This window comes from Oncorhynchus mykiss, chromosome 8 (genome assembly GCF_057628025.1).
Source record: "Oncorhynchus mykiss isolate SJ-2025 chromosome 8, ASM5762802v1, whole genome shotgun sequence".
NCBI classification, from domain to species: Eukaryota; Metazoa; Chordata; class Actinopteri; order Salmoniformes; family Salmonidae; genus Oncorhynchus; species Oncorhynchus mykiss.
Window position 1 is genome coordinate 81,824,058 of NC_143029.1, and position 18,443 is coordinate 81,842,500.

The window sequence follows — 18,443 nt, forward strand, 5'->3', positions numbered from 1 at the left end:
CAAACTCCAAGCAGGCTGTCATATGTCTTTTACTGAGGAGTGGCTTCTGTCTGGCCACTCTGCCATAAAGGCCTGATTGGTGGAGTGCTGCAGAGAAGGTTGTCCTTCTGGAAGGTTCTCCCATCTCCACAGAGGAACTCTAGAGCTCTGTCAGAGTTTCCATCTGGTTCTTGGTCACCTCCCAGACCAAGGCCCTGCTCCCCTGATTGCTCAGTTTGGTCAGGCAGCCAGCTCTAGGAAGAGTCTTGGGGGTTCCAAACTTCTTCCTTTCAGAATGATGGAGGCCACTGTGTTCTTGGGGACCTTCAATGCTGCAGAAATCTTTTGGTACCTTTCCCCAGATCTGTGCATCGACACAATCCTGTCTCAGAGCTCTACAGACAATTCCTTCCACCTCATGACTTTTTGACTAATGACTCATGGTTTTTGCTCTGACTTGCACTGTCAACTGTGGAACCTTATATAGACAGGTGTGTGCCTTTCCAAAATCATGTCCAATACATTGAATTTACCACAGGTGGACTCCAATCAAGTTGTAGAAACATCTCAAGGATGATCAAAGGAAACAGGATGCACCTGAGCTCAATTTAGAGTCTCATAGCAAAGAGTCTGAATACTTATGGAAATAAGATATTACTGTTTGTCGTTATGGGGTATTGTTTGTAGATTGATGAGGACATTTTTCAATTTTATCCATTTAAGAATAAGGCTGTAACGTAACAAAATGTGTAAAAAATAAAGGGGTTTGAATACTTTCTGAAGGCACTGTATATACAGTCTAACTATGCATGAGATGGTGGCTGGATTTAAACTGATGGTTCTCAAACACACATTATCAGATTAGAATAAATATCTCTGTAATGATATCAAGTCTAACTGTTTTAAAAGCTCATGAAATACCCTCATATCAAGCTACTATACATTCTTCAATAGAAGATCAACTGAAAAGGATTGTAGATTTAAAAGGACTGCTTAAAACCTCAGTTCGTGACCTAAGGCTTGAGGTTTTACTAATTGGGGCAGACTAAATAACTGGAAGCTTCCTGCTGTACATGTTATAGTGAGGAGTAGCCCATGGTCATGACTCTCCGTTCCATTCCCTTCCATTACTCACAGAAAAACAATATTCTGCTTGATTTGCTTTTTCCTAAGAAAGGCATTTTTACCTTGTACTGTGTGACATAACAGTACCGCCTGTCTGTCTGCCTGTCTGCCTGCCTGTCTGTCTGCCTGCCTGTCTCTCTGTCTGCCTGCCTGTGGTTGTTAGTGGAAACCTGTCATTAGGCTTGTTTTTGTCCTTTCAGGAGACAACGCTGAGAAAACGGTCCACAGAGCCCTACCTTAGAGCAGGGTTTCCCCAACTCAGTCCTGGGGACCCCAAGGGGTCTGGGGTTTCGCCTTAGCAATACTAGTGGTGCAATGGATCACAAAACTCACGGGTCGGATCACGTTTTGAGTCACGGATCGGATCACTTATTCAGATGAGCAAAAAAAAAGGAGACGAATATAACTTTGCTTTCCATTTATTAGTTAAAGAACACTTACAGCATGGAACTTTTCAATCTTTAAATAACATCTGGACATAAAATATTCAATACTCACTTGTTAAATTAATATGAGGTATGATACCTTCTTCCTTTGAACAATAGTGAATTATTAAATAGCCTGTGTCCACATCATCAAACAAAATAAAGAAAGCAAAGCAGACCTGAGCTTGTCAAAAAGATGAGGATGTCTACATTGTCTGGGGAGAGGGGAGACCTCTCATTGCTTTTCCACCACGCCAGTGGATCACCATGCCAGTGGATCACCATGCCAGTGGATCACCATGCCAGTGGATCACCATGCCAGTGGATCACCATCCAGTGGATCACCACGCCAGTGGATCACCATGCCAGTGGATCACCATGCCAGTGGATCACCATGCCAGTGGATCACCACGCCAGTGGATCACCATGCTAGTGGATCGCCATGCCAGTGGATCACCATGCCAGTGGATCACCATGCCAGTGGATCACCACGCCAGTGGATCACCATCCAGTGGATCACCATCCAGTGGATCACCATGCCAGTGGATCACCATGCCAGTGGATCACCACGCCAGTGGATCACCACGCCAGTGGATCACCACGCCAGTGGATCACCATGCCAGTGGATCACCACGCCAGTGGATCACCATCCAGTGGATCACCATCCAGTGGATCACCATCCAGTGGATCACCATGCCAGTGGATCACCATCCAGTGGATCACCATGCCAGTGGATCACTATGCCAGTGGATCACTATGCCAGTGGATCACCATCCAGTGGATCACCATCCAGTGAATCACCATCCAGTGGATCACCATGCCAGTGGATCACCATGCCAGTGGATCACTATGCCAGTGGATCACTATGCCAGTGGATCACCATGCTAGTGGATCACCATCCAGTGGATCACCATGCCAGTGGATCACCATGCCAGTGGATCACCATCCAGTGGATCACCATCCAGTGGATCACCATGCCAGTGGATCACCATGCCAGTGGATCACCATGCCAGTGGATCACTATGCCAGTGGATCACCATGCTAGTGGATCACCATCCAGTGGATCACCATGCCAGTGGATCACCATGCTAGTGGATCACCATCCAGTGGATCACCATGCCAGTGGATCACCATGTCAGTGGATCACCATGCCAGTGGATCACTATGCCAGTGGATCGCCATACAGTGGATCACCATCCAGTGGATCACCATGCTAGTGGATCACCATCCAGTGGATCACCATGCTAGTGGATCACCATGCCAGTGGATCACCATCCAGTGGATCACCATGCCAGTGGATCACCATGCCAGTGGATCACCATGCTAGTGGATCACCATCCAGTGGATCACCATGCCAGTGGCTCACCATGCCAGTGGATCACCATCCAGTGGATCACCATGTCAGTGGATCACCATGCTAGTGGATCGCCATGCCAGTGGATCACCATGCCAGTGGAACGCCGCCTGCTGCCTTGTAGGATGCCACCTCCTCTTTGATGGTGTTGGTAAACGTCTTGCCTGTGTCCTTGCTCATAAAGCCCCACCTCCGAAAAGCTCCTTCATGGCCAAATTATTTTGTGGAGGAGATGCCTCTGAGTCTGCTCCTGTCGGCTCTGTGGCTTGACCCTGCAGAAAAAAATTACGTGATCTATTAAACTAACAAATTATCTATTTTCATATTTCATAGAACTATAATCGTGGCAATAACATTTAATAAAAGCCATTATTCCAAATCAAAAATGGATGATTCTAATAGCAATAGCATAGACTAAGATTAGACTGCAGTATATTTATTTATACAAGTAATTCACTCTATCTTTTTTTTACCTCTTCAGTGGCCACAGTCTCAGTGGTGAGATCACTGTATGTCCTCCGGTGTAGGGCAGGGTCTAGGTGAGGGTCTAGGTGAGGGTCTAGGTGAGACAGGGACTTGAACCTTGGATCCAGTGCAGTAGATCTATGAAGGCAGTCTGGGCTTCAGGTCCTCTCTAATGGCAGCCTTGACCTCTCTAGTGATGGTGCTGTCTTCCTCACTTGGGGCCATGGATTGTAGAATCCTTGTTTTCAGAGGTAGGATCATGGACACAGAAGGTACAGCTTCAGTGGTCAGTAGGGTTGTAACCATTTTCAGGGGTTTGAGCACCTGGAAGACCTCCTCTGCCACTTTCACGTCATCATCAGACAAGGTGACGACGTCTTTGTGTTTTTCCAGGGTCTTGTCTGTCAGTGCAGAGTATACAGCTGCCTGCTGCTCAAGATAGAGTTCCAACATGTCATAAGTTCCATCTTGTTGTGACATGGTGTATGAGCTTGTGGGTCAGTAGCTGTAACATTTCCTGCTTGGTCTTAAGCACATGAGCGGCTGTTGTGCTTCGGTGGAAAAAGGAAACCACCTTCCTGATCCTCCCAAGGAGGCGGTCCATCTGGTTACCTGAGATCCATCTGGTTACATGAGATCCATCTGGTTACCTGAGATCCATCTGGTTACCTGAGATCCATCTGGTTACCTGAGATCCATCTGGTTACCTGAGATTCCCCTTTGAGAAGCTAAATTGATCACATGTGCAAAGCAAGCGATGTGTGGCCCCAGTCCAGCCTCTATCACTGCATTTACTTGGTTCTTGGCATTATCTGTGGTGGTTGGGATATTGCTATTGGGCCTCTCTAGCTTCCACTCTGCTACTGCTCCTAGCAGTACCTGCGCCAGATTTGTGCCTGTGTGACTCTCATAGAGGGGGCGTGTCTGTAGCACCGGACTTCATATCTCCCACTCCTCTGTGGTGTAATGAGCAGTCACAGTCACATAGCTTTCTGTTACCCTGGAGGTCCACCCGTCTGTGGTACAGTGAACAGTCACAGTCACATAGCTTTCCGTTACCCTGGAGGTCCACCCGTCTGTGGTACAGTGAACAGTCACATAGCTTTCTGTTACCCTGGAGGTCCACTCCTTTGTGGTGTAGTGAACAGTCACAGTCACGCAGCTTTCCGTTACCCTGGAGGTCCACTCCTCTGTGGTGTAGTGAACAGTCACAGTCACATAGCTTTCTGTTACCCTGGAGGTCCACTCCTCTGTGGTGTAGTGAACAGTCACAGTCACAGAGCTTTCTGTTACCCTGGAGGTCCACTCCTCTGTGGTGTAGTGAACAGTCACAGCCACGTAGCTTTCCGTTACCCTGGAGGTCCACTCCTCTGTGGTGTAATGAGCAGTCACAGCCACGCAGCTTTCCGTTACCCTGGAGGTCCACTCCTCTGTGGTGTAGTGAACAGTCACAGCCACGTAGCTTTCTGTTACCCTGGAGGTCCAGCCGTCTGTGGTGTAGTGAGCAGTCACAGTCACATAGCTTTCCGTTACCCTGGAGGTCCAGCCGTCTGTGGTGTAGTGAACAGTCACAGCCACATAGCTTTCCGTTGCCCTGGAGGTCCACTCCTCTGTGGTGTAGTGAACAGTCACAGTCACATAGCTTTCCGTTACCCTGGAGGTCCACTCCTCTGTGGTGTAGTGAACAGTCACAGTCACATAGCTTTCCGTTGCCCTGGAGGTCCACTCCTCTGTGGTGTAGTGAACAGTCACAGTCACGTAGCTTTCTGTTACCCTGGAGGTCCACTCCTCTGTGGTGTAGTGAGCAGTCACAGTCACATAGCTTTCTGTTAATCTGGAGGTCCACTCCTCTGTGGTGTAGTGAGCAGTCACAGTCACGTAGCTTTCTGTTACCCTGGAGGTCCAGCCGTCTGTGGTGTAATGAGTAGTCACAGTCACGTAGCTTTCCGTTACCCTGGAGGTCCAGCCGTCTGTGGTGTAGTGAACAGTCACAGTCACATAGCTTTCCGTTACCCTGGAGGTCCACTCCTCTGTGGTGTAGTGAACAGTCACAGTCACGTAGCTTTCTGTTACCCTGGAGGTCCACTCCTCTGTGGTGTAGTGAACAGTCACGTAGCTTTCTGTTACCCTGGAGGTCCACTCCTCTGTGGTGTAATGAGCAGTCACAGTCACATAGCTTTCCGTTACCCTGGAGGTCCACTCCTCTGTGGTGTAGTGAACAGTCACAGTCACGTAGCTTTCTGTTACCCTGGAGGTCCACTCCTCTGTGGTATAGTGAGCAGTCACAGTCACATAGCTTTCTGTTACCCTGGAGGTCCACTCCTCTGTGGTGTAGTGAGCAGTCACAGTCACATAGCTTTCCGTTACCCTGGAGGTCCACTCCTCTGTGGTGTAGTGAACAGTCACAGTCACGTAACTTTCCGTTACCCTGGAGGACCACCCGTCTGTGGTGAGGGCAACAGAGGATGCCTTGGATAATTCATCGACAATTATGATATTTTCCTGTTCATAAAGGCCTGCCACCATCTTCATACTGAAGTGGGTGCGCCAGGGGATTTCGTAGCGTGGCTCAAGCACTTTCACCATATGTTTTAACCCTTTGTTTTCCACTACAGCGTATGGCCTCATGTCTGCAGTGATAAACATCCCAATAGATTTGGTGATGGCTTTAGTCCGGTCTGATTCTGCAGAAAAGGGCTTAAATGTCTCGGTGAGAAGTTGTCTGGCTGAGTTGGCTCCCGTCACTGACACACCAGGTTGATGACGCTCCACGTATTTCCATCATGATCATACGGCTTTCTTGTGACACGATGCCAACACACCGTAGTGGTGTTGTCCACCATCCTGCTTCCGACATCATATTTGACAGGGAAGCCAAAATGCTCCCATACATGAGACTTCAATGAAGCGGGAGGCTTTTCCAGTTCTTCAGCTCTGTTTTTCCTCTTTGCTTTCTGCAACGCGAGCATCCAGGACTGATTCAACAGGCCCCGTTTACGTGAACAGAACACACAGCTGCTTTTAAAAAAATCATCAAATCAACCTTCAGGCTTCAGAGTAAAACACAGCATCTGTCTTGAGATGTAGGGAATTATGACTTTAAAAAGTAACCGCGGCAATAAAACTGTGTTTCACACTGTGATGGTTAAACTTTGCAATTGATCTGAGGTTCACATGCGTGCCGAACCGTGGGGGGTGATCCGTACGGATCACAGATCAACTACGGTCCGTTACAACACTAAGCACTACCCAGCTGATTCAAATAACCAACTTATCATCAAACCTTACCTTAGAGCACACACACAAAGAGATTGAGGATGAGTGTGTGAGTGAAAGAGAGAGAGAAGGAATAGAGATTAAAGGGGGATGAGAGAAAGAGAAGGTGTGTGTGCATGACAGACAGCTCTCCATCCTCACCATGCGTATAGGAGTGCTGGTCAGGTCCCTCTCGGTGACCAGTCGGTCCTGGTCTGTGACGTACAGTCCCTTCTGTGCCAGGGCCTGGATGACGGTGTTGTGTCCCAGCAGGGGTTTGACGGCATCGCTGCGGAGGATGAGACTACCCGCCCGGCAGTAGAGCTCTGCAGACAGCAGTAGGGACGCCACGGGGGGCTTCAGGTGCTCCTGGCTGTACTGGTCCCTGTAGAAGGGGTCAGAAAGCTCCTCAGGGACCGCATCTTTGGAGGGAGAGAGGAAGAGACGGGTTAGTTTGGGGATACAATGAACATAGTAAGACCCCAGCTCCTCTGGGAGCGCATCTAGGGAGAGAGAGGAGGGTTTAGTGTGAGGATAGCTACAAAAAAAGGTGCTATCTAAAACCTAAAAGGGTTCCTTGGCTGTCCCCAACCCTTTGAAGAGCCCTTTTTGATTACAGGTAGAACCCTTTTGGAGTGTAGGCTACATAACTGACAGCTCCTCTGGGACTGTGTCTGTAGATGGAGAGAGGGACAGGTTAGTTTGGTCACATAATAACTGACACTACAGTCAGCTCCTCTAGGACTGTGTCTCTTGATGGAGTGTTACCTAGACTTAGACAGTCTCTGTGAGGTGTGTAGGACAGGCCCAAGCCCTGGGCAGCTTAGTCTCTGTGAGGTGTGTAGGACAGGCCCAAGCCCTGGGCCACTTAGACAGTCTCTGTGATGTGTGTGGGACATGCCCAAGCCCTGGGCCACTTAGACAGTCTCTGTGAGGTGTGTAGGACAGGCCCAAGCCCTGGGCCACTTAGACAGTCTCTGTGAGGTGTGTAGGACAGGCCCAAGCCCTGGGCCACTTAGACAGTCTCTGTGATGTGTGTGGGACATGCCCAAGCCCTGGGCCACTTAGACAGTCTCTGTGAGGTGTGTAGGACAGGCCCAAGCCCTGGGCCACTTAGTCTCTGTGAGGTGTGTAGGACAGGCCCAAGCCCTGGGCCACTTAGACAGTCTCTGTGAGGTGTGTACGTGCCTTAATCCTGTTGATTTAAATGGGATTTACTCTTCAACAAAGTCAACATACTGTACTGCAGTCTGCCCTCAGAGACTACACCACTTCCTGCTCTTCTCTCACATGATGAGTCAGGGGGTCCTGTGAGCGTTTTTGAGTCAGAGGGGCAGTTGGGTTGAAAGGGCGCGTATGGGGCAAGGACGGTGTTCCTGGCCTGTGTGTGTGTGTTTGTGCATGTGAGTTTGAGTGTGTGTGTGTGCCTGCGTGTGTTTAGGTCTGTTGCGGTGACCGTGTCAGTGGTTGCTAGTGGAAACCTGTCATTAGGCTTGTTTTTGTCCTTTCAGGAGACAACGCTGAGAAAACGGTCCACAGAACACTACCTTAGAGCAGAGTTTGTGCATGCATGCGTTCAGGTGATAGGTATGTTTAGGTCTGTTGCGGTGACCGTATGACCACCACACCGGCAGTCACGAGTCATGAAGGCAGTCAAATTCCACGTGACCGTTTAGTCATGGTAATTAGGCTTCTCCAAGCTCTGATGCTGCTGATGGTCATTAGTAGCCTACCAAACGCGCTAACTGCCTGGTACTCAGCACTCTATTGTCCCTCTAATCACTCTGACATCAATGCAAATGTTTTCAAAAATCGAATAAAACACTAAATGAGAGTCCATGGGCTCAGGTTGCGCAACATTTCTATAGGCTATGCAATTGCGGGAGAAAACAGAGTGATGGCCTCTATTAAAAAAAAGAGGATCCCTTCAGCTTTCTATAGGCATACTATTAGAGGTTAGCCGATTAATCAGGGACGATTTCAAGTTTTCATAACAATCAGTTATTGGCCTTTTTGAATGCTGATTATGGTCGATTACATTGCAATCCACGAGGAGACTGTGTGGCAGGCTGACCGCCTGTTACGGCAGGCTGACCGCCTGTTACGGCAGGCTGACCGCCTGTTACGGCAGGCTGACCGCCTGTTACGGCAGGCTGACCGCCTGTTACGTGAGTGCAGCATCAAAAGGACCTGTGGCTGCAATATTGCACTTTTACTTTCTTCTCCAACACTGTGTTTTTGCATTATTTAAACCAAACCAAATGGAATGTTTCATTATTTGAGACTAACTAGATTTTTATTTATGTATTATATTAAGTTAAAATTAAAGTTTTCATTGTTCATTCAGTATTGTTGTGATTGTCATTATTACACACACACACACACACACACACAAATTGGCCGTTTAATCGGTATCAGCTTTCTTTGGTCCTCCAATAATCGGTATCGGCGTTGCAAAATCATAATAAGGTCGACCTCTACTTACTATATTTATTTCTCAACTTTCCTGATACTAAGCACATTGCTTCTCTTTACAACCGGAGTATAGCCTACCTGGCTGGCATGAAAATTAACCACGGGGAAAAGTGTCCCTCATTTGCTACTTAAGTGCATAGATGACATGTATTTTCTCCCACTGCCCCCGTTTCAAGACCGGTGCATGATAATGGTCCATTCTAAATCAAAACAAATGTCAAGCATATATTATTTAGTATATGTAAAAACAAGATTAAATGGAGAATAGTCTGTGTCAATATTAGCCTGTCACTTGTGAAGTATACAGTGGGGAGAACAAGTATTTGATACGCTGCCGATTTTGCAGGTTTTCCTACTTACAAAGCATGTAGAGGTCTGTAATTTTGATCATAGGTACACTTCAACTGTGAGAGACGGAATCTAAAACAAAAATCCAGAAAATCACATTGTATGATTTTTAAGTAATTAATTAGCATTTTATTGAAACGTGTCTGGGTCTTTCAGCATGACAATGATCCCAAACACACCGCCCGGGCAACGAAGGAGTGGCTTCATAAGAAGCATTTCAAGGTCCTGGAGTGGCCTAGCCAGTCTCCAGATCTCAACCCCATAGAAAATCTTTGGAGGGAGTTGAAAGTACGTGTTGCCCAGCAACAGCCCCAAAACATCACTACTCTAGAGAAGATCTGCATGGAGGTATGGGCCAAAATACCAGCAACAGTGTGTGAAAACCTTGTGAAGACTTACAGAAAACGTTTGACCTCTGTCATTGCCAACAAAGGATATATAACAAAGTATTGAGATAAACTTTTGTTATTGACCAAATACTTATTTTCCACCATCATTTGCAAATAAATTCATAAAAAATCCTACAATGTGATTTTCTGGATATTTTTTCTCATTTTGTCTGTCATAGTTGAAGTGTACCTATGATGAAAATTACAGGCCTCTCTCATCTTTTTAAGTGGGAGAACTTGCACAATTGGTGGCTGACTAAATACTTTTTGCCCCACTGTTTTGCCCCACTGTGTAGAGTACCAGTCAAAAGTTTGGATACACCTACGCATTATATATATTTATTAGAGGTCGACCAATTATGATTTTTCAACGCCAATACCGTTACCGATTATTGGAGGACCAAAAAAAGCAGATACCGATTAATCGTCCAATTTATTGATTTATTTGTAATAATGACAATTACAACAATACTGAATGAACACTTATTTTAACTTAATATAATACATCAATAAAATCAATTTAGTCTCAAATAAATAATGAAACATGTTCAATTTGGTTTAAATAATGCAAAAACAAAAGTGTTGGAGAAGAAAGTAAAAGTGCAATATGTGCTATGTAAGAAAGCTAACGTTTCAGTTCCTTGCTCAGAACATGAGAACATATGAAAGCTGGTGGTTCCTGTTAACATGAGTCTTCAATATTCCCAGGTAAGAAGTTTTAGGTTGTAGTTATTATAGGAATTATAGGACTATTTCTCTCCGGGTTAGGGAAGGTTTGGCCGGTAGGGATATCCTTGTCTCATCGCGCACCAGCGACTCCCGTGGTGGGCCAGGCGCAGTGCGTGCTAACCAAGGTTGCCAGGTGCACGGTGTTTCCTCCGACACATTGGTGTGGCTGGCTTCCGGGTTGGATGCGTGCTGTGTTAAGAAGCAGTGCGGCTTGGTTGGGTTGAGTATCGGAGGACGCATGACTTTCAACCTTCGTCTCTCCCAAGCCTGTACGGGAGTTGTAGCGATGAGACAAGATAGTAGCTACTAAACAATTGGATACCACGAAAATGGGTAGAAAACGGGGTAAAAAAAATATAAATATATTTTTATTTTTTTAAACATTATCAGCCGACAGTAATGTTATATTGGCAAATGTGCCCTTCTGCTGCATGACAGGCAGACCCCACAAAGGATGGGAAATAACCTAAACTACTCATACCTGTCAGGTATAGTTCACTTTATTTTATATCACTCAAATATCCAATTAATGGTGGCCAATATGGAGAGATATGAGGCTACCCTGACGTATCTGAATTGAGGTGATCAATTGAGGTTTACTGATCATGAAAAGCATGCAGTTCCTTGCTGTAGGTCTAGATCTCTGATGATAGAGCTCAATGTGTGCAACTGTTTTTCATGGAATAATCTGAAATGTGTATTTCTGACTAGGCTCTTCAAGAGGTATACTACAACCAAATAGTTTTAGTGGAGCTGCGGGTCTCCTTGCCCCCAAGCAGCCAAATCAAATGCTCTGCACCTTAAAAGGGCTTTATAAATCAATTTGATTGATTGATATTGTGATGTTTTATTGATAACGACCTATATAAATGGTCAATAGTATGGTCAACAGAATGGTCCATAGTATGGTCAACAGAATGGTCAACAGAATGGTCAATAGTATGGTCAATAGTATGGTCAACAGAATGGTCAATAGTATGGTCAACAGAATGGTCAATAGAATGGTCAATAGTATGGTCAACAGAATGGTCAACAGTATGGTCAATAGTATGGTCAACAGAATGGTCAATAGTATGGTCAATAGTATGGTCAACAGAATGGTCAATAGTATGGTCAACAGAATGGTCAATAGTATGGTCAATAGTATGGTCAACAGAATGGTCAACAGAATGGTCAACAGAATGGTCAACAGAATGGTCAATAGTATGGTCAATAGTATGGTCAACAGAATGGTCAATAGTATGGTCAACAGAATGGTCAATAGTATGGTCAATAGAATGGTCAACAGTATGGTCAATAGTATGGTCAACAGAATGGTCAATAGAATGGTCAATAGTATGGTCAACAGAATGGTCAATAGTATGGTCAATAGTATGGTCAACAGAATGGTCAATAGTATGGTCAATAGTAGCCCATAGATTGGTAAGGAGTATCCTTTGATTAATTCATACAGAGGTGTAGGAGGCTACATGGCTAAGTGAGGACTCTCTTCGCCCCAACAGACGTAGGATCTGAATTTGATCACTATTTTATTGCTGAATTTTCCTACAACTTGTAGTATATTCAAGAATAAAAAGGCTTCTAAAGTTTCTAATTTTCACATTAAAATGTCAGACTTGATTTGCACTAACAAAAATAGATGTATCAACCCCTACAAAAAATGTCCATTAATAATCCACATAATAATTCAAATGTCCTGTCGCTGCAGGATTAATTTCCTGCAGTAGCAAACTGGCTCAAATTAAGTTCCTACATCTATACATCCACTTAGTAATACCCATTCTTCAGAGGGGGAGGTCAGAAGCAAACCTAATCGTTACTGTGGTCCCACCCAGAGAGATGAAGGGGGCTATTTCAGACAACAGGCATTTACCACTCAACAGCCAGACCTAGCCACTTCAGCATCTAGTCACAACAACAACTGTCTGTCCCCAATTTAAAACCACCTCATAACCCCGAGAGGATGGACAAAAGCTCCTATGACCTCAAATGAAATCTAATTTTATTTGTCACATGCACAGAATACAACGGGTCTAGACTTTACCGCGAAATGCTTACTTACGAGCCCTTTCCCAACAACGCAGAGATAAAAAGTAAATTATCAAAAAGGGAAATAGTAACACAATAAAATAACAATAACGAGGCCATATCCCAGGAGTACCGGTATCAAGTCAATGTGCAGGGTTACGAGGTAGTTGAGGTAACATGTACATGTAGGTAGGGGTAGCAGTGACTAGGCAATAAGGATAGGTAATAAACAGAGTAGCAGCAGCGTATGTGAAGAGTGAGAAAGTGTGTCTATATGTGAATTTGTGAGTGTGTGTGGCGTCAATATGCATGTGTTTGTGTGTTTGGTGTGTGTGAGCACATGTAGTGTGCGTGTATGTTGGAGTGCCAGTATAGTATGTGTGTGTGTGTGTGTGGGTAGAGTCCAGTGAGTGTGTGTGTGTGTGTGTGGGGGTAGAGTCCAGTGAGTGTGCACAGAGCCAGTGCAAGAATGTGAAGAAAAAATGGAAATGGAAATAGTCTGGGTAGCTATTTGAAGAACTGTTGAGCAGTCTTATAGCTCGAGGGTAGAAGCTGTTTGAAGAACTGTTGAGCAGTCTTATAGCTCGAGGGTAGAAGCTGTTTGAAGAACTGTTGAGCAGTCTTATAGCTCGAGGGTAGAAGCTGTTTGAAGAACTGTTGAGCAGTCTTATAGCTCGAGGGTAGAAGCTGTTTGAAGAACTGTTGAGCAGTCTTATAGCTCGAGGGTAGAAGCTGTTTGAAGAACTGTTGAGCAGTCTTATAGCTCGAGGGTAGAAGCTGTTTGAAGAACTGTTGAGCAGTCTTATAGCTCGAGGGTAGAAGCTGTTCAGGAGCCTTTTGGTCTCAGACTTGGTTCTCTGGTACCGTTTGTTGTGCGGTAGCAGAGAGGACTGTGTATGACTAGGGTGGGTGGGTGGAGTCTGACAGTTTTTAGGGACTTCCTCTGACACCGCCTGGTATAGAGGTCCTGGGTGGCAGGGAGCTCTGCCCCAGTGATGTACTGGGCCGCACGCACTTCCCTCTGTTGTGCCTATGGTCAGATGCCAAACAGTTGCCATACCAGGCGGTGATGCAGCCAGTCAAGATGCTCTCAATGGTGCAGCTGTATAACTTTTTGAGGATCTGAGGGCCCATGCCAAATCTTTTCCTTTTGTGGGGGAAGAGGCGTTGTCGTTCCCTCTTCACGACTGTGTTGTTGTGTTTAGACCATGATAGATCCTTAGTGATGTGGACACCGAGGACCTTGAAGTTCTCAACCCGCTCCACTACAGATGTGTAGTCCACGATCAGCTCCTTTGTCTTGCTGACGTTGAGGGAGAGTTTGTTGTCCTGGCACCACACTGCCAGCTCTCTGACTTCTTCCCTCTAGGCCTCCTAGAGCAGCAACAATACTACACACCTTTAAGTGGATGGAACATTAGGCTTTACAATGTTAACACAGTCTTGCTAACAACAGCCATACAAGTGCTGCTAGAAATAAATGGAGCAATAAAGAACCAAACAGGGGTTATAGGGCTCAGTTCATAGTTGTTCTTAACTGACTTGCCTAGTTAAATAAAGGTTCAATTTAAAAATGTAATAAATAAATATGGCCATCAAAAAGGTTCTATTAGACCAATAAAGCAGGCTTATTTGTAACAGTGTGGAGTGCAGATCACCCTTTACAGAGTGAGCAGGCTTATTTGTAACAGTGTGGAGTGCAGATCACCCTTTACAGAGTGAGCAGGCTTATTTGTAACAGTGTGGAGTGCAGATCACCCTTTACAGAGTGAGCAGGCTTATTTGTAACAGTGTGGAGTGCAGATCACCCTTTACAGAGTGAGCAGGCTTATTTGTAACAGTGTGGAGTGCAGATCACCCTTTACAGAGTGAGCAGGCTTATTTGTAACAGTGTGGAGTGCAGATCACCCTTTACAGAGTGAGCAGGCTTATTTGTAACAGTGTGGAGTGCAGATCACCCTTTACAGAGTGAGCAGGCTTATTTGTAACAGTGTGGAGTGCAGATCACCCTTTACAGAGTGAGCAGGATTTAGTTTTCCACCAGTTCATCAAAAGCTGCCGCGTCAAGGACAACCAATCAAACAGGAAGTACACAGGAAGTAGCGTTACAGGAAGTCCAAACACGGGACCTGGAATATCCACCCTTACTATGCCGACCATAGGAAGTCGTCCAATTGGAGCACAGCACAGCGAGAGAACACTAAAACATGTACAGCTGTCAGCAACATTAATTTTCTGTTACTATGCAGTTATTGCATTCTTAGAAACGTGTAGCTTATAGCTTATAGCATTCACAATGTCTGATTCAAAGCACTGGACTACAATGTTGAGAAATAACTAGATGTATTTTAGCTGTGGTTTTCAAAAGGCAACATTTTTGTTCAGTTGCTCACTATGTAAACTAAAGTCAGACTACTTATTCTCCAATGCAGTACGAACATCCATGTAGTCAGACCAAAGAAACGACACAAGATGAGACTAATGTTGGTTAACGTTCAGGGTAGGGACATCCCAAGGATCCCACCGGCAGGCCCCTGTGTTGTGATGTAATGGAGACAAATGTTGTCACCAACTGGGTCTCCAAAATGCCAACACCACAGATGTTACAGAGACAGGAGTGGGCTGTCTGTATAGAGCACATTCTAGAACAGCTGCTCGCAAAGCATTTGTGCATGCATGCACACACACACGCACACACACACACACACAGAGAGCAGTCAGTCACCTCGTCACTGATCCAGTGCCACACAGGAGAGCAACAACCACAGATGCCTCTGGAATCAGTAATAAGAGGAAAACATTTTGTGTAAGTGTACTACACGCACATTGTCAGCATTTTGTGTAAGTGTACGTATGTAGTAACAGTATGGCTTCCGTCCCTCTCCTCGCCCCGAACCAGGGACCCTCTGCACACATCAACAACTGACACCCACGAAGCATCGGTACCCATCGCTCTACAAAATCCGCCGCCCTTGCAGAGCAAGGGGAACAACTTCTCCAAGGTCTCAGAGCGAGTGACGTCACCGATTGAAACGCTGTTAGCGCACACCCCGCTAACTTGCTAGCCATTTCACATCGGTTACACATACATGCATGCACATGTTCAGCATTTTGTGGGTCAAACTACTGTCACAGCCATAGTAACTAGGCCAAACATAGCTGTGTGTGTAGACTGTACTGATGAATTGGGCCACAGTTCTCTGTATTGGTGCAGGAAGGGAGCAGTAATATGTGTCACCGGGAGGGACAGGAAGAAATCAAATCTTGCCAGTCCTGCTATGCTATGAGCATGTAATTCTCTAGGAATAAGTCATGAGGTGAGGCCTGCAGTTAACGCCATGCGCTTCTAGTGAGGGTTTTCCACCAATTTATACACTTGAGAAAAGCTTAGTTTACAAACATCATGCTGGAAACTATAAGAGGAGCTTTCTAGTCATGTTCAGTTGGCTTAGTCGATGGTAGTTAGCGTGTAGCCCAGTTAAAAACATGAATTAAAGAGCTGGAGTCAGTCCCCCTCCAACCAACCCCAGAGCCACTGAGCCAGTTAGGGCTGCTCTGGCTACAGTCTGCAGACCAAGGCTTTCCCCAGCCACACTGGAGGCCCCATTGAAAGCCTTTAATATAGCTTAAGTGCTGCCTCTTCACCCAGTGAAGTGACAACTGTGTCATTGTCAATGGTCAAATCACATGGAATGCTCTTTCTAATACTGTTCAGACGGTCCAACAACCTGTAGGGCATGGGGCCATTGCTGTGAACACCAGGAACCAGCTGCAATAGCTAATCAATCAAATGTCACAGACATCCATGCAGATGCGAGAGGGTAGGTAAACAACGCCCTCTGCCATGTTGAGAACAGAAAAGGCAGAGGTATTGGAATGAGCAACAGTTAGTCATCCCACACGTGTGCTTCCCCTCAGACACAACGTCAATTAGAGCGCCCAGATGTGACTAATAAAATGACTAATTAGCGTGTTTCATGGTCGCATTCGCGCGTGGTGAAGTCTAGATGATGTTTCATCAAGGACCTTGGAGCCGAATAACAAATTCTTAACACAGGTAATAGATGCTCTATAGGCCCCTAATAAATATCGCGGTTACCAATCATGATTGGCCCTATTATGATGATGTGCACACTGACACAATTTGTCAACATTTTGCATAAAATGTTACACATTTCCACACCAATATTGAGAAGACAACAAAAGGCGCCACCTACCTGAGCCAAAGGCTTTGGCCACAAGCCATGTGAAGCTACAGGATATTTTAGCCCTTGTGAAATCATAGTGATCAAACGCCTTGATCGAGGGGACGATAAAGGTTCGTCTCAACCCCTTGGTATGTGCCGCATCACCCATCTTTACGCCTGGCTCGCTCGGCCTCCGTTACCGAGAGGCAGATGGTCAGTTAACTCGTGGAATTCTGTCGGCGGCAGATGACATCCCGTGAAAAGGAATTCAATGCAGCAAAGTCTCTTTACGTTCAAACTTCGAATGCGTTTCCGAACCGAATACCGACTGGAATTCCTCACACCCAGATGTGTTGTGGATCCTTCCCACGGTTACAAGCTAACCGTTTTTATTTCCATGTGTCCGATATTTTCAGTACGAGAAGAGAATTCCAGCCAGGAAACGGCAGTAGACGAGTTTAGGGATTTTCAGCCATTCCCTGACATTATCTTCAGTTTGCCAAGCAAGCATAGACGAAACGTTAGTCTACTGGAGGCTATCTACGAAACTGCTCGCCCATTTACCCGACTTCTATTTACAGGCATAGCTAAATTCATATTTTGAGGATGGTGTTAAGTAAACGGAAGCAATTGTCCTTTTTTCCCTTTATAACTGTTTTGCTCTCCTAACCCTCAATCTCCACGACGTCTCCTCTGGCTTTTCCTGCCGCACTGGACTCAAAGGCGATCTCCCTAGTGCGCCTGCGCGGTCCTTCAGAAATTCCACAGATACTGCTGGATACAGAGCAGGGTTCCCCAACTGGCGGCCTACGAGCCGAATGGGGGCCAAATATAGACAAAAAGTGTTCTGAACAACAACAAAAAACTTTTACATAAAAGACTGTAAAAACACCAGGAAATCAGCTTCGAGTGATTTTATTTTAAGAAATCTGTTCACAAGTATTCCCACGCATAATAGATACGTGATGGTATACAAATCTAAGCAAGGTTTGAAATGATTGTTTTAGGCAAACATATCTGTTTGGGCTTCTTGCGGTCAATTTGCAGATGACAAATTATTTGTAATTATGTTCCGGCCCCCCACTCAAGAAAAAAAATGACCCTGCAACTGAATCTAGTTGATGATCCCTGGTATAGAGTATGCAATTCCCGCAGCACACATTTTCTCTGCACTTAGAATTCTGGTAGGCCTAAACTCATGCGTGCATATATTTTACATATGGGTGCCACCAGAAATCAAACCTACAGTCTCAATGTTGCAAGGTCCATGTTCTACCAACTGAGCCACACAGGACCAGGGATGAGGTGTTCTGATCCTGAATCAGTGGTTTTGGTTTAGGACAGAGAAGCTTTGGGATGAAGGCCGAGTTAAGACAATCAATATTATTATTATGAATAAAGCATCTCAGAGTAGGAGTGCTGATCTGGGATCAGGTCCATATAATCTTATTCATTATGATCTAAAAGACCAAATGGATGCTAGATCAGCCTTCCTACTGAGTAGCTTTAGAGACTGCTGCCCTATATACAGTACCAGTCAAAAGTGTAGACACTCCTACTGAGTAGCTTTAGAGACTGCTGCCCTGTATACAGTACCAGTCAAAAGTGTAGACACTCCTACTGAGTAGCTTTAGAGACTGCTGCCCTATATACAGTACCAGTCAAAAGTGTAGACACTCCTACT

At 45.5% G+C, this 18,443-nt stretch overlaps 2 protein-coding genes across 4 annotated transcripts in view; both read right to left on the reverse strand.

Moving 5' to 3' along the window:
- LOC110531006 (calmodulin-regulated spectrin-associated protein 2) overlaps window positions 1-17,504 on the reverse strand; it is a 92,589-nt gene extending 75,085 nt beyond the window's left edge. For all 3 annotated transcript variants that reach the window (XM_090182781.1, XM_036986421.2, XM_036986419.2), the window contains exons 1-2: window positions 16,790-17,504; window positions 6,766-7,025 (exon numbers count right to left, since the gene is read on the reverse strand). In XM_090182781.1, the coding sequence (XP_090038907.1) occupies window positions 6,766-7,025; window positions 16,790-16,928 (399 nt within the window). In that variant the 5' untranslated portion in view covers window positions 16,929-17,504. The remainder of the gene's footprint in view (window positions 1-6,765; window positions 7,026-16,789) is intronic.
- Window positions 1,508-6,739, reverse strand: LOC149982151 (uncharacterized). Its single transcript, XM_090182789.1, has 2 exons — window positions 3,357-6,739; window positions 1,508-3,155 (listed from the first exon to the last, which is right to left on the reverse strand). The coding sequence occupies exon 1, from the start codon at window positions 5,992-5,994 to the stop codon at window positions 4,288-4,290; it is 1,707 nt and encodes a 568-aa protein (XP_090038915.1). The 5' UTR covers window positions 5,995-6,739; the 3' UTR covers window positions 1,508-3,155; window positions 3,357-4,287.
- Window positions 17,505-18,443: the final 939 nt, after the last annotated feature.

Bases quoted from the DNA above. Each gene is read 5' to 3' on its own strand.
- LOC149982151 (XM_090182789.1), bottom strand. From the start codon at position 5,994: ATGTTTATCACTGCAGACATGAGGCCATACGCTGTAGTGGAAAACAAA.